Below are 26,988 nucleotides of genomic sequence, written 5' to 3' on the forward strand. Positions count from 1 at the left end.
CTGGGCTCGGGGGCAGCGATGGGTCCGCAGGAGGGTGGGTGGCCTTGTGGGAGCAGAGGACAGAGGATGCCTTCCCAGGGCGGCCCAAGGGCGAGGGACGGTCAGGACGGTGCTAGGGAGGCCTCTCTGGGAGGTCGCTGGCTCCTTGGGCGCACAGTAGGGCTGCGGAGCATGGCAGCTGGCCCTAGCGGAGGCGTAGCCACACAGGGGAGGTGCAGGCGAGGGGCTCCAGGGGGATTCAGAGACAACCCTCAAATTCGTAACTCCCCTCTGAGAAGGGACCCCTGGGTGTGGCTCCAAAGCAAGCTCGGGCTGCCGGACAGAGGGCTCCCACCCCCAGCGGCTGCTCCTCCGTCCTCGCTGTCCAGCTCGGAGCCCTGGACCGAGATGCCGGCCTCCGGGCGCCTCAGGAGCCCTGGTGGCCCAGAGCAGACCCAGGGGCAACGGGCACAGCGTGTGTGAAGGCCCGGGAGCCTCCACCAGGGCCCTCCGCGGAGGGCCACTGGGGTAGCGGCCTTCAGATCCCGGTAACCTGGTTCAAACCCCACGGCTGACTGCCGCCCACCAGCTGTGTCACCAAGTCCCCTCCCTGGGCCTCTGTCCAGCACCCTGTCCCCAGTATGGGCCTTCTCATGAAGCTGCTGGTCAGATTCAGTGACAGAATACAAAGCACTCAGCACAGAGGCCAGCGTGCGGCACATGGCCAACGGCAGCCCCGTTTGCGGCCGTGCTGGTAGAGGTGTGCCCAGGAACCAGGGCAGCGTGACGGAGACCCCTCCCAGCCTTGTGCCTTCCAAGACCCTACCGGGCACCTCTCCCTGCCCCAGCTGGGGCTGCAGGCTGGGCCTTGGCCTGGGAGCCCGGGAGGTTTCTCACCATGGCAGGGAAATTGTTGGGTTGGGGGTGTGGACAGCCACAGTGACCGTCTCTCTGCAGGACGGATGCGGCTTTGCTGACAGAGAGTCTGCGGCCTGGACATGCCAGTGGTGCAGGTCTGAGGTCAGCCGTGGGGAGCCGGGCCCACCGCGGCTTCGCCGCCCCGGGCAGGGCCCCACCGGGGAGGCATCTGCTTTCAATCAGCTGCCCCTTGGCCCAGGGAGGGGGCAGGGGGCCGAGACCTCCTGCCCAGGCCCCGTTTCTCACCACACCGCGTACACAGACAGGGCGAAGAGAAAAGAGCTGGAAAGTGAGGTTTGCCGTCCGTGGGCTCCTTCACGAGCACCCTTTTGCAAGGCCATGCCTAACCCAGCCCAGCCGGTCTCCGTTGCCGCCCCCGCCCCCGTGCTTACTCAGCATTCCAGGGGCCCTGTGCCTGGGTGTCCCCTCCCTGCCCTCTGCCCAGCTGACACCCGCTCTTCAGCTTACAACCCATTTCCTCAGGAACAGCTCCCTGACCCCACGTTTGATCAGCATTAAACACCCTCGGGCACAAGTCACTCGGGCTTCTGTGCAGGGAGGGGCAAAAGGAGGTTTCCAGGTGTGAGCACCTGAAACACTGTTGATTCTTGTATTATTTATTATTCATTAATTTCTGTATTATTTTCCATATGCACAGCTGGAAACCTACTTCTGCCCTGCCCAGTATTTATCTAGATCTAGTTCTTACACTTCTCCTGTTCATTCATGCCTCTGAGCTCTTGCACAAATGGGATCTCGGCCTGCGGTGACTTGTCCCCATCCTGGGGACTGCGCTGGTGCCCGTCTGGTCTTCGGTGTCACTTCGAGGCCCCCTTGGCGGTGGAGCCTCCTGTTGCACATCCCAGGCAGAGCCCGCAGCCCCTCCGCCACCGCCGCGCCCCAGCGCCCACGGCCACGACAGCCCCGCGCCCGCTGCCTGCATCGCCCCACCGGGCAGCCCCGGGGCCGTGGGAATCATGTCTCATCGTCCCTTTATCTCTGCGACCCACGGCCGCGCCTGGACCTGGAGCTCAGTGTATGGGCCTAGCTCAGAACGTTCCCTGAGGGAATGACTTAAACAGGAGCCCTTGATTTCATGGGTGGCAGAGGCATTTAAAAAATCCCAAACCACACCAAACAAATGGAGAAGCCTTAGGTTTGTGGCCTTATCAAGGGCTACATTTTGGCCACATCTACCCCCAACACACACATACACTGCTGGGGCAGCTCCAGGGAAAGAAGAAAATGGGACAAATGTTATTTTGGGAGACCCGACTCCACACACACACATATTGACATTAGCCACACACATACACATGCGCGCATGCGCGCGCGCACAGCCACACCAGCTGAGACCTAACCCTCACAGCAGCCAGGCCCCTTGTGCAGGGCTGCGACCGGCCGGCCGAGCCAGCCCCCACGTGGCAGGGTCAGGTTTCCGTCTCACCTGCCTGGTTCTGGCTCTGAGGCTGCCATGTTTCGAGTGTCATTAGCAGCTCTGACAGGTGTGACGAGGACCAGGATAGAGAAAAGAAGTTAATGCACTTACTGAGTCTCATGGGAGCACCATTCAAATTCACCGTCATGGTTAATTTGTACGTTTAGGGAGATGACCTCACCAGAGACCAAAGTAAGCCCGTGGAAGCGGGGGAGGCGCTTTCTCACGGCCTCCACGGAGATGCCGCTGGGCCAGGAGCTGATGGAACCGAGAAGGCGACACTGAAGGAGCAGAGCCAGGCACGCGTATGGCACCCGCTGGCCCTCAGTGCCCAGGCTCCGCAGGTGAGTCACTGGGGAACATTTCCAGGACAGAGCCCAGGTGATGGAACGCGCCTCTGGCCCTTGCCCTGGCTGTGCCCCCTCTCAGCCTCCGGTCCACGCACCAAGCGGACAGCAGGGCAAAGCCCCAGCCCTAGAAAGCAGGGGGCGCCAGTGGGAAGACACAAGAGAACTTCTCCGCCACGGCAGCCCAAGGTCTCCTTCCCCAGCCCGAGTGGGCGCGTGGGTTCAGCAGAGGTGCCCATCCCCTCAGAGCCCACCGGGCCCTGGGAGTCAGGGTCCCCAGAGTTCTCTTCCTCCGCTTCCACTTCCTGCTGCTCCCACTACCAGAGCCACCCCATAGGCCACCTTCACACACCCTCCCCCTGGAATGCGGCCATCTCATTAAAGCCACACCAACCATGGCTCCGTGGATTGAATGCCGGCCTGCAAACCAGAGGGTGCCCAGTTCGATTCGCGGTCAGGGCACAGGCCTGGGTTGTGGGCCAGGTCCCCAGCAGGGGGTGCGCCAGAGGCAACCACACTGATGTTTCTCTTTCTCTCATTCTCCCTTCCTTCCCTTCTCTCTAAAAATAAATAAATAAAATATTTTAAAAAGAAAAAAAGACCTTAAAAAAAAAAAGCCAAACAGCACCTCTCTTCCCCACCTGCTCCCAGCTGTGTCTCCCATTTTTGCTCAGAACACACAGGCCCATATTTGGCATCTAGCATCCCACTCCTCAATCTGGGGTGCTACAAACCAACCTTATTCTGCTCCAGGGCCTACACCCATCCTCAGGGGAACAGGAGGTAGCGCTGGGGAGATTTCCCTACGGAAACAGGGAGGCCGGAGAGGTGGGGGCCACCTGGGAAGCCCTTCTTGAGTCCACCCCATCCTCCTCTGTCTCCTCCTGGATCCCAGGATTCAGTCTTGTTCCACGGGGCTGTGGGCAGGCTAAGCCCTACCTCAGGGACGTCTGGGGAGAGGAAAGGGCCCCTCAGCACCTGTATACAAAGAGAGAATTAGGCAGGCCTCTGACAATACTTCAGAAAATCTACGGAAACCTTCCCCTTGCCATGGCAAGACTTCTGGGTGTGCAAAATTCCCAAGGCTTTGTTTTTGGCTGGAAGTACATCAACTCACAGCGGAAATGCTGGCCCTCTTGTGCTGATAAGCATTCTAAGGGCCTGTGTACAAGTGTCAGATGGAGAAAGAAGTAACTGAACAACCGCTATTTAACAAAATTTTTCCAGACATGGAGTTTGCAATGAAGAAAATAATAAAATGGGTCTGAAATGCTTGTTTCTTTAATACACAAAGAGCTCCTACAATTGAATGGGAAAAGGATGAATAATAACCCTTCCCAAATGATCCAAGGCCAATAACATGAGATTCACCAAAAAAGGAGGAAAAACAGAGAGAGAGAAATTCAAATAGAAAAATCTGCCCAGCCTCACTCTTAAAGGGATTTTTTGTTTAAATTTTAGTGAGATATCATTTCACCTATCAAATCAGCAGAGTTAAGAGTCTGATACCACCAGTATTGGCACAGATGTGAGGAAACGGGTGTTCTCATCCATCTTTGGGGAAACAGTACATTGTCACAGGGATTTTGGAAGGTAATTTGGAAACATACATTCAAATTTCAGTCAGCTGGCAATAAACCGATAAATACAGTGGTTCATCTCAGCACCACTTATAATGGCCAAAAAAAAAAAAGGGGCGGGGTGGGAAGCAGCCTAAATGCCCGTCAGAAAAAGAAACCGGTCACTCAAGTCTTTGCAATGGACTTTGTAGACATCGCAGAGAATGCGTAGATCTGCAGAGACTGATACGCAAAAGATCTGACATTAAGTGAAAAAAATGAGCTGTAAAACAATGTGGTGATCGCGTGGTCTCATTTTAAAGAAGCGCGTACAGTGACTGCAGCTCTAGATGCTCATCTTATAAAGAACGTATCTTAGGGATAAACAAGAATTGCTAAGGGCAGTTCCCTGGGGAAGAGGATGGGGCGAGGGGAAAGGATGGGTAGAATGCTTCCAATTTTTATATGTCCTTTTCTATTACCCCGATTTTTATAATTTTTAAGTTGGTTTTTATTGAGGTATAATTGACATATGACGTTCTCTCAGTGTCAGGCGTACAACCTAGTGAGTCGATATTTGTATACCACTTGGTTCTCTAAGGTGTCCCTGGCAAGGAAAAGACGAGCGCTCCAGGCGAGAAGGGAGACGAGCCAGTCAGGACGAGTGGGACCGGGGAACGGCGACAAATGGCCGAACCACCTGGCCAAACAACTTCCAGCCAGACCCAGGAGGTCACCCCCCTAGAGCAACTTCCAGCCTTTGGTTGTAGTTCAGCTCCAGGACCAGGGGAGCAGCAAAACCAGGTGAGCAACACCAGGACCAGCTGCAGCTGCAGTGACTAATGACTGCCCCCTGCCCCGCCCCGCCCTGCGATCAGGACCTTGAAAGAATGCACCTGGAAAACTGACAAACATCCTGCTGAATTCATCCCCCGAGACCTCCCGGAGGAGAGCACCAAATGCCTCAAGACAAAGGCCCTGGCATGCCCTTCCTCTTCTTAGGGTTGTTTCTATTATTATCCTTCTGTTTGTGGAGACCAAGTGATTCCCCTCCTTTCATTCCTTCAATTTTATTTATTTATTTTTACAGAGGGGAAAGGAGGGAGAAACAGCAATGTGTGGCTGCCTCTTGTGCGCCCCCTGCTGGCAACCCAGCCCTCAATCTGCCTTTCCCCGGATTGGAATCGAACCGGCGACCCTTTGGTTCGCAGGCCGGAGCTCAATCCACTGAGCCACGCCAGCCAGGGCACCTTCTCCCTCTTCTTCCCCACAGACCTGTATCTCCTAAACTCCAAGGGTTCCCGCAAGACTTGCAACCAGGGGAGCAACAGACAGCAGCAGGTCATCCCAGACTAATCTCCTACACCTGCCTCCAAGGCCCCTATTTCTCTAACTTCCCAGTGAGCTAAGGCAGCCCCTCCTGGGCTCTCCTGTTGCTTCTTCTATACTAAGCCTTCCCTGTTTCACTGTCCCCAGCTTTAATAAATGTACCCTCACAGCCACCTGGACTCCCATTGTGAAATCTTTCCTACACAAAGCCCAGGGCCCACATCCTGCTGGTGGGCCCCAGACAGACCCCCGCTGTAGGCCAGGTCCCTGTCTGGCAGCAGAGGGACTAGAGGCGCCATGGGAGGGTGTGGGGCAGCTGCTCCCAAGCCCAGACTGGGGAGGTTTGCGGGGCCCTTTGCAGAGGAGGGGAGCCCTGTTGGAGCAGGCCTCTCTTTCGTCTTGGGAGAGGAGGTCCGTGGAGGGCGGTCGGCTTGCAGCTGTCCTCCCACCAGATCGTGGAAGACTGGAGACCAGGGAGAGAGGCCAGCACTAAGCCCAGTGCAAGCCTTGGAGAGGCGGGCCGGCTTGCCCCGGGGGTCTGCACCAGCCCTTCTCCTCTCGCCCTGCCTCAGGAGTCCTCCTTCCCTTTCTCTCTGACCCAGGCCTGGGCAAAATATCAGACCCAAAAGAACAGGGTTTGCACAAGAGCTTTTCTAAAAGGAAAAGAAAAAGTGAAAAAGCTCACGGATAGATGGCTGTTTGAGGACAGGTTTCTCACCAGATCTTACAGCCTGGCCAGAGAGGCTGAGACCAAGGGTGGGGCCCTCTGGGAGAGGAGGACTTTTCGGGTCTTTGTGTGATTCCTCCTACCCACCCGCCCCCACCCCAACTCTAGTGCTATGCAGGCAGAGTGCGGCCACATGGTCCTCGACGGGGTGTCAGCCGCTGAGCTCCTTACCGGGGCTGTCACTTGGCTTCCCTGACCCTGTCTTTTCTTCATTTGTCAAGCGGGGATCATGGCACCTTGACAGGCGATGTGAGCGTTAAAAATAATATAAACAAAATATATAGCACACTGTTTGCCATGCACGTGGTCATTTAAAAAGCACGTAGTTAACCAACTTGATTGTGGCAATCATTTTGCAATAGATACATACAGGGTGGGGCAAAAGTGGGTTTATGGTTGTGAGCACGGGAAACACAGAGTGGATTCTTGTGTTATTATTTGTTAAGTATTGTATTATTTTCCATACGAATAACCGTAAGCCCACTTTTGCTCCGCTCTGCAGTCAATTCATGGTGCTGTCCGCCTTAAAATTGCATAACGTTGCAGGTCCGTTATGTCTCAGTGAGGCTGAGGGGGAAGCACGTATAGCCATATCTGATGATCATCAATGTTCCCTAAACGCAGCCTCGCCTCTGTGCCTTTGCTCAGGCTAGTGCCACCCTTCCGAGGTAGCCACCCTTCTGAGGTGGCCACCCTTCCTCTCCATCACGCAAACTCTTTCTGTGTTCAGGCCTCGCTGCAGATCACCTCCTGTGTCCGAACTTCCACCAGGCCTGGCCACGCGGAGGTGCTCTCCTCCGCAGGGCAGCCACACACTTAGTTCAGGGCCCGCCGGCCCTTGCCAGCTGAGTGACAGGAGCTGTGTGCCCTGTGTCCAGGATGCCGGCGTGGCTGGATGCTGCTTTCCCACCTTTGTGTCCCTGTCGCTCACAGAGGCCACCGGATAAGTCTTTGTTAGATGACCGCAGGAACGGCTTCCCCTCATCCCGACGTCTCCCCTCGGAGGCCTGAGCACTGGGTGGGACTGCTTCTCCCTGGTAGCCTTCCTGGATGGGGCTGGCTCCCAATTCAGATTCCCCGGGATGCCAGGGCCCCCTCGGTAGCCAGGGAGGGGTTGGGATACCAAGGCCGGAGAGCTGACTCAGGTAGGGGGGGTGCCCAGGAAGAAAGGGTGCCACCCCAAGGTTGCCCCGTCAGATCACCTGACCTGGGAGCTTCAGTGGCCTCACGCTGGCCTTTTAAGGAAAGGAGCTGGCCCGCCCCTGCCCCCAACCCCAGCTGTGCACAGCTGCCTGGTCCTCTCTGGGCCCAGTACTCCTCCCCACTCCCAGAAGGGCCACTCCACCCGAGACCCAGCTAAGGAAAACTTTGAGGGTCAGTCCCGCCCCCTGCTGGCCTCTGAGGGAATGGCAAGGCTGGGGGGAAGCTCCCCATAACTGTTTCCAAAGTCCCTTTATAAACCGATTGCCCACCACTCACTCCCAAAACCCCTGGCCCCAGCAAAAGCAGCTGTTGTTTGTCCCTGAACACCCACCAGAGTGCCCTGACCTCCCGCCTAAGCACAGTTTGTCCCCTCTTCAGCAACGCCCTTGGCCTCTTCTCTCTGCTCAAGGCCCAGTTCCAGTCTCAACCCTGGCTGACCGCCCGGCCCCAGGCACCCTCACGCTGCTGCCCCTGGTGTCCGCTAGTGCCCCACCCTGTCCCCTGCGGCCATGCCCCTCCTAGCCCATCTGCGACTAGACCAAAGGTGGTCGTACTGGAGCGTGCCCAAGCTCAGGGGGTCAGCACAGGGCCTGCGCACAGTCGGTACCTAATCACCGCTCCATGGGGGATGTGATCAATCCCTGCACCTCAGTTTGCATTCCTTCCCCAGCCCCAAGGGACCTGGGAAGGCTGGCCCATCCCTCTGGACAAGAACGCTGGGCTCAGTTTAATGTGTGGGTCCCAGTCAGCCTCCAGGCCCCTTGCCCTCTGGGAAGTAGTGTCTGTGAGTCGCCAGCTGTCAGGGGAGACAGGCAAGGAAGAAAGCCCCTGACATGCAGCTGAACATGGGAGGAATTTATTTAGATCCAAGAGATGTCGACCCCCTCCTTGGAGCAGGCTCCCGGGTCACTACCTCCCCTCCCACCATCTCTTCCGTCCTAACCTCTGGTTCCCGTCTTTGTTCATTCATTACTCATTCACTCATTCACTCATTCATTCACTCACGATCACCTGTGAGATATCTGCACTGGCTTGGCTATGGCTGTTACACAGCAAAGACAAAACCCTGTTCTCAAGCATCCCATTGTCTGGTAGGAGAGAAAGTTAAGATCTCCAATGTCTTGCATTAAGGCCTGTGACAGAGATACAGGAAGAGAGTGTCATCTCAGATCACAGACCCTGGACTGGCTGGGGTGGGGGGGTGTCCAGGGCGCCTTCTGGCCAAGGGCGGGTTTGAGGTGAGGTGAGGGAGGGGAGTGAAGAGGCGTTAGCCAGGCGAGGACAGGGCAGGCAGAGGGGGGCGAGGCCTGGAGTCCCGGTGGGAGGGGTGCGAACAGGAGAGGAGGCAGAGGCAGACCTCAAGCGCCAAGGGCAAAGCTAAGGAGTTCGATCGTTTTGGGTTTGTTTGTTTGTTTGTTTGTTTGTTTGTTTTCTTAAAGCAATGGGAGCAACTGAGGCATTTGTAAGCAGGGGTATGACGGGTCTGTCTGAACTGTAGGAAGCTCTGTAGGCAGAGGTGGGGAAGGGCCAAAGGAAACAGCACCTGGGAGGTTTGGGAGGCTGAGGTGGAATAAGGGGTGGGGGGAACGTCTGAAATAAGGCCGGGACAGCAGAGAAGGGAAACCCTGCGCGGAGGAGAGGTTTAAAGAGGAGAAACAGAGGGCTTGCGACTGGGCCGGTGAGGGCGGGGGGCAGGGAGGGCACCGCAGACTGAGATGGGGACGCAGGAGGCAGAGCACGTGGGGCCGGGGAGAGGGCAGACTCACCTGGGGGCAGGGGAGCTTGAAATGTTTGAGGGACAGTGGCCGAAGGTGGCGGAAAGCTGGCCATGCCACTGGGCCAGAGGGGCAGAGGGACCAGGCCTGAACCGTCCGGTGGGACATCAGCGCCAGGTCATAGCTGAAGTCACAGGCATGCATGAGCTCGCCCAGGGACAGTGGGTAAGGAGAGGAGAGGGGTTGAGGTGGAGGGCCCTCAGGGCTCCATTGCTGATCACTGAAGGGACAGGGGTGCAAGAGCAAACCAGGGGCAGTGCGGTCCGTGGAAAAGACAAAAGTTCAAGTCCGAGCTCTTCTAGATATGCGACCGTTTCCTTACCCCTCCAAGCCTCAGTTTCTCCATTCATCACACGGCCCTATTAATGCTACTTTGTAGTATTACTAAAAGGAAGCTGGCTTCATTTCCTCCTCTGTAAAACACGAGGCTGGACCAGGCCACCTCTGAGGTGTCGCGCCCTGGGACTGCGGTCCCGCCTTGTCCTCCAGTCTCCCGCCTGCGATTTACCTGCTGTCCAGCAGAGGGGGCTCGCACCTCTTCCCAGGAGGCCTGGAGCCTTCTTTCTGAATCACTGCCGTGAGGGACATGTGACAGGCTTAGTGCAGGGCCTGACCAGGGCCAGCATTCAATACATAATAGCTGTGCTTGTCTCCATTTCACAGATGAGGAAACTGGGGTTCCTAGGGTTCAGGCACTGGTGATACTTGGCAGCTCCAGGAGAATATGATGCTGTCTCTAAACACCTGAAGGCTGGCCTCATAGGCGGGTCCCATCGGGCAGGTGTTCTGGGCAGTGGGCCTGATGCTGGCCGAAGGAGGCAGTTCTGTCGGTCAGCGCTGGACGGCTGGGACAGGGCCTGCCTTGGTGGTGTGTGAGCGCACAGTCCTAGGGAGTGTTTCGGGGGGGTCAGGAGTGAAAGACAGGGGGTCTGTCAAAGGGCCCCTCCAGCTCAAGGGGCCACATTCTGCGAGGACTGAAGGGCCAGCATGGCGGACCCCTGCCAGGGTCACAGACGCCACTGCTGTGCTCCGTCCAGGGCCTCACAGCTGAACACACTCTGCCTGGCATTTTCTCTGCTGCTTTGGGTCCCCAGCAAAGGCCAAGGGGCGGCTCCTACCAGCTGGCCCACTGCTGGCCCCTCCTGTTCAGAACCCAAGGCAGGCCCATCCAAGCGGGTCTTTGGTGGCCTGGGTTCTGCGTTGTGTTCACGGGGCCCCAACGCCTCCGCCTGCGGGGGGTAGGCGGCCGATCCGCTCTGCGAGCCCCGTAAAGCTGTCTGGCCAGGCCTCTCCACGGACGAACGCTCTGGGCACAGCACCCACCGAGGGTCAGAGGTGGGAGCCCGGGGCTCCTGGCCCCAACTGCTGCCCTGTTCCAGAGCAGAGCGCGGCTGGACGCCAGGGGGCGCTGCCTGCGGGCGGCGCGGGCAAACCGGGGGTCTGAGCGCGGAGGGCCTTTCGGCACAGGCAGGCCTCTACTCTGGGAGCAGAGCCCTACCCTGGCTCCCTCGCTGCCCTTCGCGAAAGCAGCCCTCTCTTGCCGCCACTGACCAGGGCCTGCTGTGGAGTTTCCAAGAGGCCGGGCCGGCCCCCCGGGCACCTGGCCTGCCCCTCCACCCCACTCCTCACAGCCTCTCTCTATGCCCCCAGAGCCTGGAGAACCCGGCGGCAAGTCGCAGGGCCTTCCCAGGGGACAGGACACCAGTCCCACCCTTGTCACACCTCTATGCAAAACCTTTCAGCGGCCCCACCCACTGCTAGGTGATAAAGACAAACAAATCCCCTGTCACCTGCCACTGTCTCCCCGCCAGGCTCGCAAACACACACACAGTTCGCACTCCGGCCCTACCCACGTCTCCCGTGCATTTCACCTTCACCGCCGGCCAGCAGCCTGGGCCTCCCCCGCCTCCCCTCCCCACCGCATCTCTCCGTGGGTCGGACTCCCGCGCGGTCTTTAGGAGCCGGCTCGCCTCAGCACTCCCTCCCCGGGGGAGCTGTCCCTGAGGACAGTGCCTGGTGCCTGCGATGCCACAGTGCGTTCACAAGTGCTGCTCTGGGCTGCGGCCCCAAACTATCCTGGCTCTTCAGGGATCCTAGTCTGAGGGCGACGCGCCCCTCAGGGGGACTCGTTCAATCGTGGAGGGACAGGTGTACAGGTCGCCTGGGAGCCGGGGCCAGAGTCGCCACCCGTCCTGGGCGGTGCGGAGGCGTCCAGAGGAAGCAGAACTCGCCGGTAGATATGGAGGCATCATCCGTGTTTCCTTTGAGAGAGGAAGGGTTGGCCATTCCAGGCAGAAGGAACAGCGGGTGCCCAGGGACCGAGGCATGACTCCACTCGGACTCCCAGCCATTCTCCAGGCCAAGGGTAGAGTTCAAGGGGCAGGGTGTGGCGGGAGATAAGGCCGGACTCAGGCAGGAGCCTCATGTTCATGGAGCTCTTACTCCAGTCAGTGGAAGATGAGAATTTTGTGGCGTTTGAATACTAATAAATACAAACCTCTCCTCGCCTAGTCGTGATTCTGTTAGTCTGCTGCCGACTCATTTCTCAAGGCCATGGGTTAGCGACAAAATGATACCAAAGTGGCCTAAGTCCCAGTTACGAAAGAATGCAATACTGAAAACTTTCATAAAGGATTCTTTCTAAATCCTTTGAAATCTAACTCCTGGGACTTCCAGGGTTACTGGAGTTAATAAGAATATATCCAGTAAGTGGTAAATATTTTTCTAATAGATGTATCATCAGTGATGGGCTTTCGGCAGAAGCGTGAGCAGACTTCCAGCTCAGGAAGATCCCCTGCCTGTAGGAGGGAGGACTGATGAGAACGAGAGTGGAGGCAGGCAGGCTGGGAGGCTGCCCCGAGGTCACAGGCAGAGGGTCTGAGCCCAGGCCACAGCGGTGGCGGGGCGGGGGGGGGGGGGGAGGATCTTTAGTAACCTGCTCAGGAGGTGAGACTCGCAGGATGGGTGATAGATAGGCTGGCAGTGGGGGCTGAGGGGGGACTCGGGGATGGTCCCAGTCCCTTACTTGGGTGCTTGGCTGAGTGTTGGTGCCTTTGCTGAGCTGGGACCGTAGGCAGAGAGGCTGCTTGTTTAGAGGAAGATACTGAACTTCGGCGGAGTTCTGAGGTGTCTCCCAGCATCAAGCATGGTGCCTGGCGGACAGGAAGCTCTCTGAGTTGAGCAAGTGAGTAAGCAAGTGAGATCCCACAGCCTGGAAGCCTCACAAATCAAGATGCCCTCTGTCCTCGCCCACCCCCGCCCCCACCCCTGAGTCCTGGCTCCTGGGGTCCCAGCCAGGATGACTTTGTCAACGCAGTGCTCTGGCAGCCAGAGCTTTCTTTGTGCAGAAGTGTTGGTTATGTCCCCCAAGTTCCCAGGGGTGGGTGGCCTGGCCTCTCCATTCCTCCTTCGGCCCCCCTTCCCGGGGAGTGGCTTTACTCTAGCAGGCGTCCACATGGCCTGGCACTGAAAAAGCCCCAGGCCCAGCCCCAGCCAGGATGCAAAGTGCTCTCAGGACAAGCTGTACTGGGTGCCGCAGAGGACAAGCCACTGAGGATGTGGCTGGCGGGGGGGGGGGGGCGTGCGGGGGGGTGCTCGTTTCCCTGCTGGAGCTTCCGTGTACACTCCCCCAAGGGGCTGCGCTCCGCCCACCCCCCTGCTGTGCTCACACCCAGCGGGGAGACGCTGTGGGAACGAAGGGGCCTGGCTCGAGCTGGGCAGGAGCAAGGTCTTGGCTAGGCACCCGGGCCGGGGCTGGGACTGGGGGAGGCAACGAAGAGATAGGCTGTTCTGTTGTGAAAGAAGCTGAAGGACCAGGAGGAGGCTGAGACCCATAGAATGGAATCGCAGGGGATCTGGAGGGCTGGTTCCCATGAGGCCGTGGCCTGGGGCTCACCCCACAGGCACCTGGTCCCTGGGCTCCTCCGGTGGCGCTGGTGGGTGGGGAAGGCCCCTGGCTAGGCTCCAACCCCTGGGCTCCAGCCTTCCAGGAAGGCGCTGGGGAGTGGCAGGGAGATCTCCTGGGACGGCCTTGGGGGAGCCAAGGGGTGGGGTGGGGTGGGACACAGACTGGGCTCCCAGACCACAAGACACGCCATCACAGACCCTAACACGCACGGGGGCCCTGACCCCCTGCCCGTGAGGCCCACCGCTGCACCGGTGTCTCTGTCCTCCCCGCTCCCTCCTGCCTTTCTGCCCTGGTTTCAGTTTTGATGCCTGTCTCCCTTGTTCGACGGTGAGACCCAGAGGGCCAGCAGCCTGGCCCACCCCAGGCACTAAGGAGGGTTTTTAAATAAAATGAAGTACACGGACTGGGTAGGTTCATGAAGAGAGACCAAGGCAGGCCTCAGTTTCCCCCTTTGCTGAAGCCAGCCAGAGGTCCGAGGCACGGAGTAGGGTGGAGGAGGTAAGAGAGCAGAAGAGCAAGAATGGGGCGGGTCCCTGCTGGGTGGGAGGGGACAGGAGGAAGAACGGGATGAGTCAGGCCATGCCCGAAGGAATGCCCAGCCCGCCAGGCAGTGCCCGAGGTGGTCCCAGTGCCCCGTCCCCGCTGACGAGGCCCGCGTCCGGCCCCCAGGGCACGCACGATCACGCACGCGCACGTGCGGTGCAGACACACACTGGCACACGCGGGCCCACGGTGCACCTCCAAGGACCTTTTCCCAGCCACAGAGGCCAGACTCCCCTAGGCCGTGGGTGTCCTCTCCTTCTAGCACCTGATGCGGACCTGGGGCCACCGGAGAGGTTCCCAAAGGCAGATGGGAGAGGGAGCCGCGCCCCAACGCCAGAGGCAAGCAGAGGAAGCTGGGGGGTCTCTGGCTAAGCCCAGGATGCCTGTCGGCGCACACAGGGCTGCAGGTCCAGACTTCGGTGTGGGGCAGATGGTGGCCTATCAGGTCTCCCCACCCACCAGAGGCCAAAGAGCACAGGCGTGGCTGCTCCCGGCCACAGCCGCAGTGCCGCAAGGCCCGCCTGCTGGGCCAGGGCCCGCCTCACACAGCGCCTCCGCCTGAGCACTAGCAGAGAGGACGCTGAACCCAGCGCCAGAGCCGATCGCCAGCCCAACAGCAGCCCCTGCGGGGGGACCAGCCACCGGGCCTCACTGGAAGCCAGGTAAGGCCTGGCCCTCGGGAAGGTCAGGGCCCAGATCGCTGCCAGCACCCGGGGTGGTGGGGCAGCTTGGTGGCCTCCCGAGCCAGGGCGTCCAGCCCGCTCCCAGCTGCCCCCGGGAGGAGCAGCCCCAACATGGGCCATGGGGCCCCGCCGTGGGCTGGCCCGCTGGCTGGGAAAGAAGCAAGGGGGCTGGTGCTCCAGAAGAGCCCCCCAGTGGCCAGGGTGGGACATCCCTTCCCTACTCCAAGCCCTTAAAGTCAGGGGTGAGTGGGGCAAACTGGGCTGCCACAGCCCTCCTTGCCCTGCCAGGGGCAAAACAGCTCAAAGCCAGCCCCCTTGCCTCTCCTGTTGCCGGGACCTGGAGCAGCAGAAGCTGCAGCGGGAACCCATGGGGATGCACGGGGACCCCCCTGGCATCGGGGGGAATAGGGAGCCGTGCTGACCGAAACGGAGCTTATTTTCTCTGCTTCCTCCTTTTCCACATCTACACACAGGAAACGTTGCCACAGGGGAAGGGAGGGGCTAGAGAGGGAGCGCTGGCTTCCGGCACCCCTTACCCTTGGAGAGGAAAGGGGTTCTCCTGAACGAGGAACTCAGAGGCCCAGGGCATCCCCACAACCCCTTCATGGTTCACTACAGCTGATTTCTGCACACTGAGTCATCGTATTTTCCTAATAGTGCCAATAAATAGGGGTGTGAGCTGCTCTCTTTCTTACACTTTGCCCGGGATACTCAGGGTTTCCGGATGACACGGGCATGCCTCGCCGATGCGTGGACACCCACAAAGCTATTCCTGATGCACAGGCACCTCATTCAAACAACACATACCCTTGACCTCAGTGAGGTCCCACCTCGCCCCGCACCTGCGCGTACACGCGCACATGTGTGCCCCGCCCATCTCCACATCTCCATCTCCCAGGCCCCTCTGTGCCAGGAAGGCACCAGGGAGACCGCAGGGGCAAGACAAGCCCGTCCCCAGGAGATCGCACCCCAGGGACAGAGGCACACATATAAATGACTCCAGCATGGAGCCGGCAGCCAGGCAGGGCTGGGCCTATTTTCTCCATTAAACACACTTGTGACCTCAGGCCAGTGACCCGCTTTGAGCCTCAGTGTCCTCATCTGGGACATGGGACAATAAAGGTGCCCCAGGCGAGAACACTTTGAGGATTAAACAAGCTGATGAAGGTGAAGTCTGAAGAGCAGTGCTGGGCACAAGGAAGTATTTACGAGCGGTGGCAGTGAGAAATCAGTGACCTAACGTTCCTTGGGGCCTTGGCTCTGGCTTGCGGCGCTAACTGGGGGCTGTTGCTGTTAGGGACAGACAAGGTCCTTGGTGGCCGCAGGAGGGCACTCTGGATACCGTGGAGTCGGGTAGTCAAGGAAGGCATCAAGGAGGAGGTGATCCTTGGGCTGGAATTTAGGGTTGAGCAGGAGGGGCTCTGGGCAGAGGGGTCATAGGATGGGGAGAGAAAGAGACCAGAGACTTGGTAAGACATTCAAGGGGGCACAGATCGCTGACGCAGGGAGCCCCATAAGTGTGCACGCACACACGCATGCGTGCATGCGCACACCCCTCTGGAGCAGTTCCCCAGCCCAGAAGCCAACACTGCCCTCCTCCCGATTTGCAGAATTGAAACAGAATCGGGCAGAGGCTTGCTTTGGCAGGAAGGCGGCTCACCCTAATGCCTTGCTGCAGAAGCTGGGTGCTCCGGCACCTTGCACACTCAGGCCCAGGACAGGATCTGATCACAGGTCCCTGTCCGTCCAGCTTTCCTGGGCCCATTGAAACGTGCTTTACTGACCAAATAAGGGGAGGCCAGGAGCCTGCCTTGGGGCCTGCTGGGCCCAGCCAAGACGGAGGGTCCCTCAAGGAGCACACAGCTGGCGGCGGCTCTGGAAAGGCCCCTGGAACCTGCGCTTGGGGTCGGGCCCAGAGGCCCCAGGAGAGGTCCTGGTCCAGGCCTCAGGCCAGGTCAGGGACAAGGCAAAGCAGCGGCAGCCGACCCACTCTGTCCTGCGGTTCCTCTCCCCAGCTGACAGCTGTCCCTTTGCTTCATTTTGGATTCCAGGGAGTCACCTCAGCAGCGTCACCATGTCCCGGCCCAGCAGCAAAGCCATTTACAGTAAGCTCTCGCTTGCCTCCCGGAGCTCCCTGAGCCCCAGTCCTCTGGTCTCTCCCTGCCCATGCCCCGCCCCCCGGCCTCCCACATTTGCCTGTGTCTCACCTGGCTCTTCTGCCCCCGCCCCACCCCTCGCGGCGCCTGCAGTGCACCGGAAAGAGTACTCCGGCAGCCTCGCCTCTGAGCCCATCTACCTGCAGCACAGGGTGGAGGTGAGTGACCTCACAGTTTCCTGACTCCGCCCAAGTTTTCCTGTGTGCCCCATGCCCTGCCCCGAACCAGGCAAAGCCAACAGCCTGCCCCAGGCTGATGGGGGACACAAGGTCAGGCCCAACGAGCCTAACCGAGCATCTGCTAAGCACCAGGGAGGCCAGGCAGCTGGGAATGGGCAGGGAGGCAGGGCAGGAGGTTGAATGGACAGATGTCCTATCCCCAGGCAGGGAAAAGCAGAAGACAGGTAGGTCAGGAGGCCTGGGCATCCACTCCCACCCCTGCCTGTCTCCTGCCCCACCCCTGCCACAGCCACGGTCCCCAGGGAACCACTCTTTGCCCTGGATCTGGCTGGGCCTGGGCAGAGGAAGGGATGTGTGAGGTCACATGTCCCTGCGGGGAATGTGTCTGGGCCAGAGCTGCTTGGAGGCTCTGGCCCCGCCTGGGAGGAGGACACTGGCGTTGTGACATCCAGTTGCCGGAAAGGCAGCGTACACAGCCAAAGCAGCACAGACTAGAAGGACGGCGGTGGGGGGCAAACACCGGCATGCACCGCCTCAGGGTGGAAGCAGGCTCAGGGCTGTCCCCAAGGAAGAGGAGGAAGAAGAGTGAGGGACGCGGCTGATGGCCTGGGGGTTCCACAGGGTGGCTGGGCTGGGGGTTCCACAGCACACCTGGCGGGGTCAGGGGTGGGAAGTGGCTTCATGTAGAGCAAGAGGAGGCAGGTCCAGGATGCCAGGGCATTTGCCTGTGACATCAGGGGCCCCGAGCACCCCTGCAGCTTTCAGGTGAGGAGCTGGGACCTGTGCAGAGAGCAGGGCCGCGCGGTCGGGGACAGGAAGCAGGTGGCGCTCCCCCAACAAGGGCCTGGAGCAGGTGGTGAGGGGCCAAGACTGTGGCCTGTGGAGGCTGCGTTGGAAGGAGGGGGGGGTGTCCAGGAGGAGAGAGAATAACAGCGAAAACCTGTGGGACCACCAGCCCAGCTGCGTGAAGGGCCTGAGGGGAGCCTGGGACCCCTGCAGGCCTCACTGGGCAGGAGTCGGGGAGAAGGCGGGGAGGGGCCTTCCTCCGAGACAGAGACGCCGCCAGGCGCAGGATGAGCAGACACAGGGAGGGGTCTGGGGTCTGGGGTCTGGGGTCAGCGTGAGCAATGGTGTGGAGGCAGGAATGCTAGGTCGGGGAGGAGTGCCAGGCTGTGGGAGTCGTTCCCAAAGAAGCCGAGGAAGCCAGGGACGGAACGCGAGGGTCCTCTGCCCCTCCCGCAGGGGCCCCCACTTTTTTTGTTGCGTGCCTGGAGCCCCCGCCTGCCACCACCCAGCCCCCTCAGCGGGCCTGGGCTGTTAAAGGCCATGCCTGTCCTTTCTCTAGGGTCCTACACCCTCTCATGCAGCCGACTTGAGGGCCTTGTCCTAGCCAGCATGTGGCGCGCACACGGGCCCCGGGAGGTTGTGTTATGGGACTGCCTGGGACCTGCCCCACAGGAGGCCAGGCCACGTCTGCCTCCTCTGCTGCCCTTCCCCCACCCAGCCCACCCCCGCCACCTGCCGCGACCTCCCTCTGCAACCCTGCTCCCAGTCCCAAGCCTCCTCCTCTCTCCTCAGCACCTGATGACGTGTAAGCTGGGCATTCGGGGGGTCCAGGACCCCAAAGACGCTCTGCAGAGGCTGCAGGAGATGGATGCTCAGGGCCGGGTGTGGAGCCAGGACCTGTTCCTGCAGGTCAGAGATGGCTGGCTCCAGCTTCTGGACATCGAGACCAAGGTCAGCCCTCCCGCCGTGCCCTGCCACGGGTCATAGTCCCCCCAGGCTGTGGGAGAGCAAGCCCCAGCGTGAACCCCCCCACCCCCATGCCCCAACACCAGCCGCCCTTCCCATGTGCCATGCGCACCTGGGCCTAGGAAAAGACGGGGCACAGGGGTGCAGGGGCCCAGGTGTCGGGGCGTTGGCACTCCAGCCCCAGGCCACTGGAGGGCTGGGGCGACCCAGGTCAGGAACTCCCAAGAGCCACCCTGGCTCTCAGGGACCTCACAGCCAACCACCTCCCCGGCCCAGGAGGAGCTGGACTCTTTCCACCTGGACAGCGTCCAGGCCGTGGACGTGGCGCCCAACGCCGGCTCTTACAACAACGTCCTGGCCGTCACCGTGCGGGAGTCGGGCCCACCAGGCAGCAGCACTCTGCTCTTCCAGTGCCAGGAAGTGGGGGTGAGTGGCCTGGGCTGGGGTGCAGAGGAGAGTGGGTGTGGGGCCCAACAGCCATCAGCCGCCCCCAACTCCCACCCCCCTGGAACACACGCACAGCTGCCTAGTTGCTGCTGCTTCCCACAGGCACAGCGACTGAAGACCAGCCTGCAGAAGGCCCTGGAGGAGGAGCGGGAAGGCAGGTAGGCAGCTCCTGCCCCCGCCCACCTGCGGGGTCTCAGCGCTTGGGCCTGGGTAGGCCCGTCCTGGCCCCGCATCTGGGGGAGCCCAGGAGCCTGGGCCTGGAGCTGCGGAGGGGCCAGGCTGGAGCCAAGGGCATGAAGAAGTGGTGAGGGCCAGGCGCAGGAAGCACTGGGGACTATCCCGGGAGCCTGGCATGGAACCTGCAAGGGCTCCGAGGGAGGCCCATACGGCAGCGTGGAGTCAGGCAAGGTTCCAGAGGGAGACCTGGAGAGACATGTGGGCAGCGCCTCTGTCCCAAGAACATTGTCAGACCCGTGTCCTCACCCTGTGCTCAGCAGACCCCTATTTGGAGCCCCTCACCAAGGCCAGGACAGGTGGCAAGGGACTCCTCCAGAAAGGCCACTCCCCAAGGAGCGGACACGCCCCCTGGAGCAGGGACCGCCTCCCGAAGAGCCCTACAGGATGGCCAAAGAGCACAGTAAGTTTGGGGTGTGCAGACAGATGGAAGGAGAAGGTTTAGGTCAAAGATCAAAGAGGCCATGGTCCCCTTCCGTTGCAGACACACAACCATCCCCAAGGCCCCTGTCACGACATCCCAGTGCCCGAGAACCGAGAGCCTTCCCTCCGCCTCCTCCAAGGCAGGCCCCATCCCCCCCGGACCCAGCAAGGGACGAGGTAACTGCGGAGTGTCTGGGCTTGCTGAGCCTTCTGAGGCTGGTGGGAGGGAGGACACTATCGCTTCCCTCCCGCAAGGAAACCAGGTCCCAAGATGGCCAAGCCAGGCCTTGGGCTGAGGGGGGTCAAGGAGGCTCGGGCAGGGGCAGGGGCAGCGTTGGGTGTTCCAGGGTGGGCCTCGTTGTCCGCCCTAGACCAGGAGCTGTGTGTGGTCTAGGCGGTGCTGAACCACGTCCTAGCGGACATTGAGCTGTTTGTGGGGCAGCTGAAGGAGGCCGAGGCAAACGCCTCTCAGAAGACAAAGACGAGACTGGGGAAGAAAAAAGACAAGCGGCAAGGGGGTGAGTGCTGAGGGCCAAGGGAGAGGAGTAGGGGTTGGGACGTCTAGGGATAAACGGTAACCCCCGCCCTCTCCCCTTCCCCACAGGGGTGACACAGATGCAGTACATCGATTGCTTCCAGAAGTTCAAGTACAGCCTCAACCTCCTGGTGTGTGGCTCCCCACAAGGCCCCAAGCGCTTCCTCGCAGCCCTCCCCGCCACCACCAGCAACCCTACCTCTCTGGCCTCACGAGTATCCCAGTTGTCTCCAGCTTCGCCCCTGGAACCTCCCCATCCCCCACCCAAGGACATTCGGAGAGGGCCAGGCTCCCAGCCGAGGCCCACACCACTGTAGGCCCTGGGGCTCTGGTGAAGGTGGGGTGGGATGGAGGTGGTGACAGCATGCCTCATCTCCCCAGGGCAAGCTGGCCACCTATCTGCAGGATCCAAGTCCCAATGAGCTGCTGCGCATCCTCTTCCATACTCTGAACTTGGTGAGTTGGGGGAGGCCAAGGTGGAGAAGAGGCACAGGCTGAAGTATAGACAAAACAGAGGCCAGGATGGCCGGCAGAGGGTAGAGGGAGGTGGGGGGTCTGCCCCTCACTCCCCCCAGCATACCCTCCTCAACCCCAAGACACCATCCTCACTGTGTACCACGCCCCCGGAAGGCTAGAGGGGCCGAGGTTGGAGCTTGGCCACCAGAGCTCCGAGGGAGCGCGAGGGAAGGAGCAGAAGTGGGCACAGGGTCTCCGGCCCCCCTCACTCCAGTTGGGCCCTGCGAGGACCTAGGCTTCTCAACACCTTCCATCCTCCCTCTAGGTCCTCACCAAGTGCCCTGAGCGTGGCCTAGCGGCCCAAGTGATCTCTCCGCTCCTCACCCGCGAAGCCGTCAACCTGATGCAGCTCTACCTAAGCCCACCTGACATTAGCCTCTGGGAGAGCCTGGGTGCGGCCTGGACCACCAGCCAGTGAGTGAAGCCAAGTGAAGCTTGATCGAATGGGGGCCCCTCGGGCCATAGGGCAGGACACGGGATGTGCCTCGCTGTCACAGGCCAGAACCAGCCCAAAACATGCAGTTCCCAACTCTTTATTACACTAAGTAGGAACAATTCCTTTTTAAAATCGCCACTCGCCATCTCCTGCCACTGACAGAAAGGGATTGTCTCGGGGCGGGGGGGGGGCGGGGGAGAACAATTCTTCCCAAGGAAGTAGAGTTGGCAAGCTGCTAGTAGAATGTTTTCTCATTTTTGTCAAGGACAAAGTCAAAACTTTGTCTCAATCCAGCCCAGAATTTAAGAATTACTGACGTAAGAGATGCTGCAAATGTAACATCAGTACGACCTGGCAGCACAACGTGGCTGAGGAGTTAAGATCAAAAGTGAGAGAGCGTGTCCGTGTAACCGAGAGACGGGCAGCTGGGCAGCAAGACCACACCAACGAGAGCCACGGCGAGCGGGGGCAGACCTAGCTTGGATGTGCTGAGCTGAGGTGCCAGTGGAACATTCCACAGGGACAGGGGGACCCGGCCCTCAGTGGGGGGGCCGACCTGGCTGTGTGGGTTGGAGAATAGTCCATCCAGGGAAGATGGCGCGAGCCACCTAGAGGTCTGTGCTGCAGCGGGTAGCCCTGGGACTCGCCCCAACAAGCAAGCTCGCTCTGTCTCATGGCAGAAGGGAAACTTCTACATGTGGGGAGAGGAAGGAAAAAGGGTTAAGGGGGCAAAGAGGAATTCCCAGAGTTAAAAGACAGGCAAAAAAGGCAGAGGCCTAAAAACCAAGAGAGAAAAGGGTTTTAGAAAGAGACGCCAACCAAGAACTAAGCCACTTGTTCTAGCCTCTTGCTAGTGAGCGATTCTTTTCAATTCAGCCCATCCAAAGACATCAATTATAATCCAATGTAATCTATCTTTTTAATGGTGATAGAATACACCTAAGCTAACTTTAACATTTTTAAGTGTAATTCAATGGCTTTACATACTTAGTATTGGGCAACCTTCACTACTATCCATTCGCAGATCTTTTTCATCATCCCGACTGGAAATAAAATTCAACAATTAATGAAACTCTGTACCAAGTCCTTCCTCTCCCCAGCCCCCGGTGGTCTATTTTCTGACCCCATTTATCATTTTAAATACAAAATTAGGTCAAAGGGACCCTAAAATGTTTTCCAGTTTCTTAAAATAACAACAACAACAAAAAAAATTAGTGAATGAATGAATTGAAAGACAAAAATATAGAAAACAGACTAAAGAGGATGTAAAAATCCTTACAAGAATTGAATTTCAGGCCGATTTCATTTAGGTGACTCGATTTTTAGGGAAGTAGACCCAAAGCTATAAATAACACTAAATGCCGCAGTCCAGAAGGATATGAACCATGCAAGGCCATTGGGTGTGGCAGTCAGGACTTCAGGTGAACCAGTTTCAGCAGAGTCCTGGCAGAGGTAAAAATCACATTGCAAGGAATAATGAAAGAACCAGGGGTGAGGAAGTGTAAGCTGGGCATATGGACACATTCCCAAAAAATTTGGTAAAAAGAGGGTAACAGAATGACACTATCAAGGGAAGGCCTGAGCGTGTTTTTAGGGCAAAGAGAGACACCATTTAAACAGATTCAAAAGGAGAGACAATTTATTTGTTCCCAGTGAATATTAGCTGCCACCTGTGTACCCTGCACTGCACTCAGAATAATAGTTCTCAAGCAGTTCAACACCCTCAGAAACACAGACACGTGAGGGTCACGTGCAGCACATTGTGAGAGAAGCAATAACCCAGGGTGGCCCAAGGTCAGTGACAGCGCAGGAGAGGAGGTATTCACCCTCGTCCCCTCCACTTGCTTTCGAACCCCCAGTCAGCACAGTCAGGCGCCCCGCGCATCCTCCTGGAGCTGACACATCTGAACTCCATGGGCAGAGGTGAAGGCGGCTGCAGATCCCCGCACTGTGGTGTCTCTCCAGGCCGCACTCTTTGCTCCGTTGCGGGTGTTCTGTGCACATGGGCCACGTCCTCTGTCACCCAGAAGACCCCAAAGCTAGGCTCTGTCTACCCCTCCATCCCATAACCCACAGCAGGCAGCGTGGACTCAGCTCGGTTCTCTCCCCAGGGACAACTGGACAGGCAATGAACCACCTCCCTACCAACCCACATTCTATGATGGTTGGCAGATTCCAGAACCTTCCAACCAGGTAAGAGGGTGCTTAGCACAGAGCCTTCCTCAAAGCCTGGGTCTCTGGCTACTTTCTGCCTTCTCCGTCCAAACCACGGTCGCGCGGCACCTGAGCGCCCAGATCTGGGTGGGGGGCAGGCAGGGGCGGGCAGGTGGTCTGATCCCAGCCCCCCACCTCCCCGCTGGCTGGCCCCTGCCCTTGCTCCTCTGTTCTGCCCCACAGGCCCTGGCAGGACACCAGGATTCTACTTCCTTCCAGTAAGGCCCGGGCTTAGTCGGGACTGTGTGGTTTTGGTGGGTGCGGGGGCAGCGGAACGGGGCTGACCCTGTGGATCTGTGGGTGCTCCATCTCAGAGACCCCCTGGGCGCTCTCTCAGCCAGACGCGCCCGTGTGCAAACACATCCCTCCCCTGCCCCCCACCCCCGTGGGTGAAAAGGCAGGTTTTTCCCTTCCCAGGCTCCAGTCCCTCTTCTCACCATACCACCCACACGTGCCTCTGGTCTCCCAGGGCTCAGGGGTAAAGCGCTCAGAGGAGAGCTCAGTATAGGGAAGAGCTCACCTGGAGAGTCTTCAGGAATCAGCCACATTTCAGGAAAGCCCACCCGCAGCCTCACCTCACACAGACCTGCCATGACACTGCGGAAACCTGAGGGTCACCTCCAGACCCCAGGCGGGAGGTGTCCGGGGCTCCAGGGCAGGGACGCGGGCTCGGTTCCTGAGGCCCATTCTCCAGTCATCCTTACTCTGTTTCCGGGGGAGGTGGGACAGGGACAGGGTCAGGTCAGGGGGTCCCTCATCCTTGGCTCAAGAGGAGACATGTAACCATGGCCCCCGGTCTGGGGACCCCAACCTTGTGCCCTTCACCCCTAGACCTGTCAAGGAAGCTCTGAGAATGCAAGTTGTACATGAGTTTGAAGCTAGGAACCCAAAGGAGCTGACCGTGGGCCAGGGAGAGGTGGTGGAGGTAAGGCAGGGGCCTGAGCCTAGAAATGGAGGTGGCGGTCGGTGGGAGCTCCAGGCAGCCTTGGGGGAGGGGTGGGGGCGGAGCTGCTGGGTGGGTGGCCTAGAAAGGCAGAACGACAGTGGGGAAGCGCCGGGAGGGAGAAAGCCTTATGGGGGAGGGGAGGCGGCTGGACAGAGGCTCCTGTGACTGAGGGTGACTCTTGGCAGGTTCTGGACCACAGCAAGCGGTGGTGGCTGGTGAGGGACAAGACCGGAGAGAGCGGCTACATTCCCAGCAACATCCTGGTAGCCCTGCAGTCGGACGCCAACGCGAGCCAGAGCCAGTCGCCCCCTTGGGTACTGCCTGGCCGGGACTGCCCAGAAGCTCTAAGGCCTGAGCCGGGGGCGGGGGGGCAGGGAGGATGCACCGGCAGGCGGAAGCGGGAGCCCTGGCTTCATGTCATCTGTGTCATCACACGCTTACTGTGTGCCATGTTATCACGGAGCCAGAGCAGAGACTAAACCTGGTCCCAGCCAGGCAAGCACACCATGGAGTGACATAAGTAATCTAGCAGCAGCTCAGGGAAGGGACCCCGATGGTGGGCGCTGTGGGTGGCTCTGAGAGAGGAGAGGGCCTCTGACCCCCGCCCCCTTGTGCCCCCCGCCCCCCGTTCTAGGCTCCAATGCTTCGACTCAGCTCAAGGCCCGAGGAGGTCCGAGCCTGGCTGCAGGCGGAGAACTTCTCCACCGTGTGAGTGCCTCAGCCCCCGGGGCGGGCAGGGCGGGGTTTGTCAGGGGTTCAGGCAGTAGCCAAGGAAGCCCAGAGCCTACAACCTGCCCATCCAGACCGGCGGTCTGCAGGCGCTGCCCTGCCGCGCGCTGCCTCTGCTGAGTTAGCGGGAGGGCTGTGTTCGTGCCTCCCTTAGAGCACCAAGTGGGGAGCCCTTGCCATGGGGAAGGCAGCGGGATCGGGGGTCCCAGGAAGACCCTCGGCTGCCACCCCCACCACCCCAAGGCTCTCTCCCAGGACACTTTTCCCCACCAACCTGGGAGTTCTGGAATCGGTTTAAGCCAAAATGCACATCCCTCTCCTTCACCTCCAGATACCCTGTGGCAGGAATTCTCCCGCCACCCTCGCCTGCTCGCCCAAACAGCTCCTCCTCTCCCCAGAGATGCAGGCCCAAGTCCTCCGCCCCGCCACTGACAGCTCTCTGTTCTTGTTCCCAGCACGGTGAAGACCCTGGGGTCCCTGATGGGGACCCAGCTGCTTCACATGAGGCCGGGGGAGCTAGAGATGCTGTGTCCCCAGGAGGCCCCGCGGGTCCTGGCACGTCTGGAGGCTGTCAGAAGGACGCTGGGGGTGAGGGCACCCTGGGGTCCTGACTCGCAGTGGAAATGTGGGGCCCTCCCTGGGAGATCGTGAGAGCACGGGGGTGGGGGTGGGGGTGGGGGTGGGAAGCCGGCAGGCCCAGGCCTGGGGTAGAGCTGAGCATGACGGGAACCAGGCACAGGGTGTTCCCCTGGAGCCTGGCTTCATGCACTCAGGCAGGCCTGGAGGCCACAAGCTGAGTGTCGGCAGGAGCTCTGGGGGTCCCTTCCCTGGCATCAGCCTCACCTCGACCCTTCTTTCCTCAGATAAGCCCTTAGGCACCAACTCAGACGTCTCCAAGGCCAAGGCCTTCTCACAGCAAGATGGAGGATGCGCTGAGAATTCCTCTTTCAGGCCCCCAGTTCGCAGCAAAGCCCCCACCCCACTCCCACAGCCAGGAGGACAAGCAAGCCCAGAGATCAGGCGAATGATGTCCCCTCTTGCTGTGTGGGGAGCCCTCTCTAGTCACTATCTATTTATTGTCTCTATCCTAAGCAGGGAGCATGCGTGGCTACATTTGTCAGGATTCTTTTTAGTCCCTCTCCGCACCCCTTCCCAATAAAAGCATCTTCATTGGCATGCCTCCCTTGCAGCTTCCTCTGGGCTGGATGGGGGCCAAAGGCAGGGAGGCCAGAGGAGCGGGGACCCTGGGCATGACACAGCCGCAGCCCTGCCTCCACACTGGACCAGACCAAATGTGAGTGGGAGGCCCCGCTGCCACCTGGGATGCAGAAGCAGAGTTTGAGAATTATGGCCCAAGCTCTGCTTACCTTCTTTCTGAACAAACTCCCAAATAAGGGCCATACTCACCGTCTTTGTCTTGCTGTGTACACATTTCCCAGTAGCCTCCCAAGCACCCAGCAGAGCCGAGGGCATAAGACTTCCCAGGAGCAAAGAGCGTCAGGGTTGCTGACAGACAGTTGTAGGTTTTGATCAGCCGCACTGGCTGATGGTCCGGAAAAGCACTAATAAGCATGTGAAGTGCTCCAGGCTCTACTTGGCAACTTCCTCTTTTACTACAACTTTTGTCCCCTCCTGTAGCGGGCGCCAGCCTTGAGCTTCCTCCCCAGCTTGTCTGTAGCGGCAGATCATAGGGAACATTGGACTGGGAGTTCAGAGTCCACCAACTGGCTGACCAGGCATTTTATTCTCTGCGTCCGTATTTTCTGAAAGGTTAAGTGAAGAGGAGGCACTGTCTGCGGGCTGTGTGTGGCTTCTAGGATTTAATACACATAGCAGCCTTGAATCTCATGTCATGCACTCCTCTCGCCACATAGCAGAGGTTGTACTTACACTGATTCAGTCTACATGTCAGACTTCGTGTGCTGGTGAATCAAGGCCCCTTGGGGTCCCTTAAGGTGTTTCCAGAAGTATCTCTTAGCCAAACTCGTCCAGGACCCTAACATTGCCTAGGCC

The 26,988-nt window shown here is 59.3% G+C and overlaps 1 protein-coding gene across 1 annotated transcript; it reads left to right on the forward strand.

Annotated features, from left to right (window-relative positions):
- Positions 1–16,482: 16,482 nt before the first annotated feature.
- On the forward strand, positions 16,483–26,188 carry EPS8L3 (EPS8 signaling adaptor L3). Its single transcript, XM_054565104.1, has 18 exons — positions 16,483–16,513; positions 16,658–16,722; positions 18,322–18,480; positions 18,772–18,921; positions 19,045–19,100; positions 19,437–19,579; positions 19,661–19,776; positions 19,994–20,117; positions 20,204–20,265; positions 20,516–20,590; positions 20,916–21,064; positions 23,198–23,279; positions 23,484–23,518; positions 24,021–24,225; positions 24,432–24,560; positions 24,881–24,954; positions 25,431–25,563; positions 25,839–26,188. Exons 1-18 carry the CDS (start codon positions 16,483–16,485, stop codon positions 25,848–25,850), a joined length of 1,800 nt encoding a protein of 599 aa, XP_054421079.1. The 3' UTR covers positions 25,851–26,188.
- Positions 26,189–26,988: the final 800 nt, after the last annotated feature.

The sequence above is a fragment of the Pteronotus mesoamericanus genome, unplaced genomic scaffold (assembly GCF_021234165.1).
Source record: "Pteronotus mesoamericanus isolate MK-2021 breed Mesoamerican mustached bat unplaced genomic scaffold, CSHL_Meso_final scaffold_99, whole genome shotgun sequence".
In the NCBI taxonomy this organism is placed as follows: domain Eukaryota; kingdom Metazoa; phylum Chordata; class Mammalia; order Chiroptera; family Mormoopidae; genus Pteronotus; species Pteronotus mesoamericanus.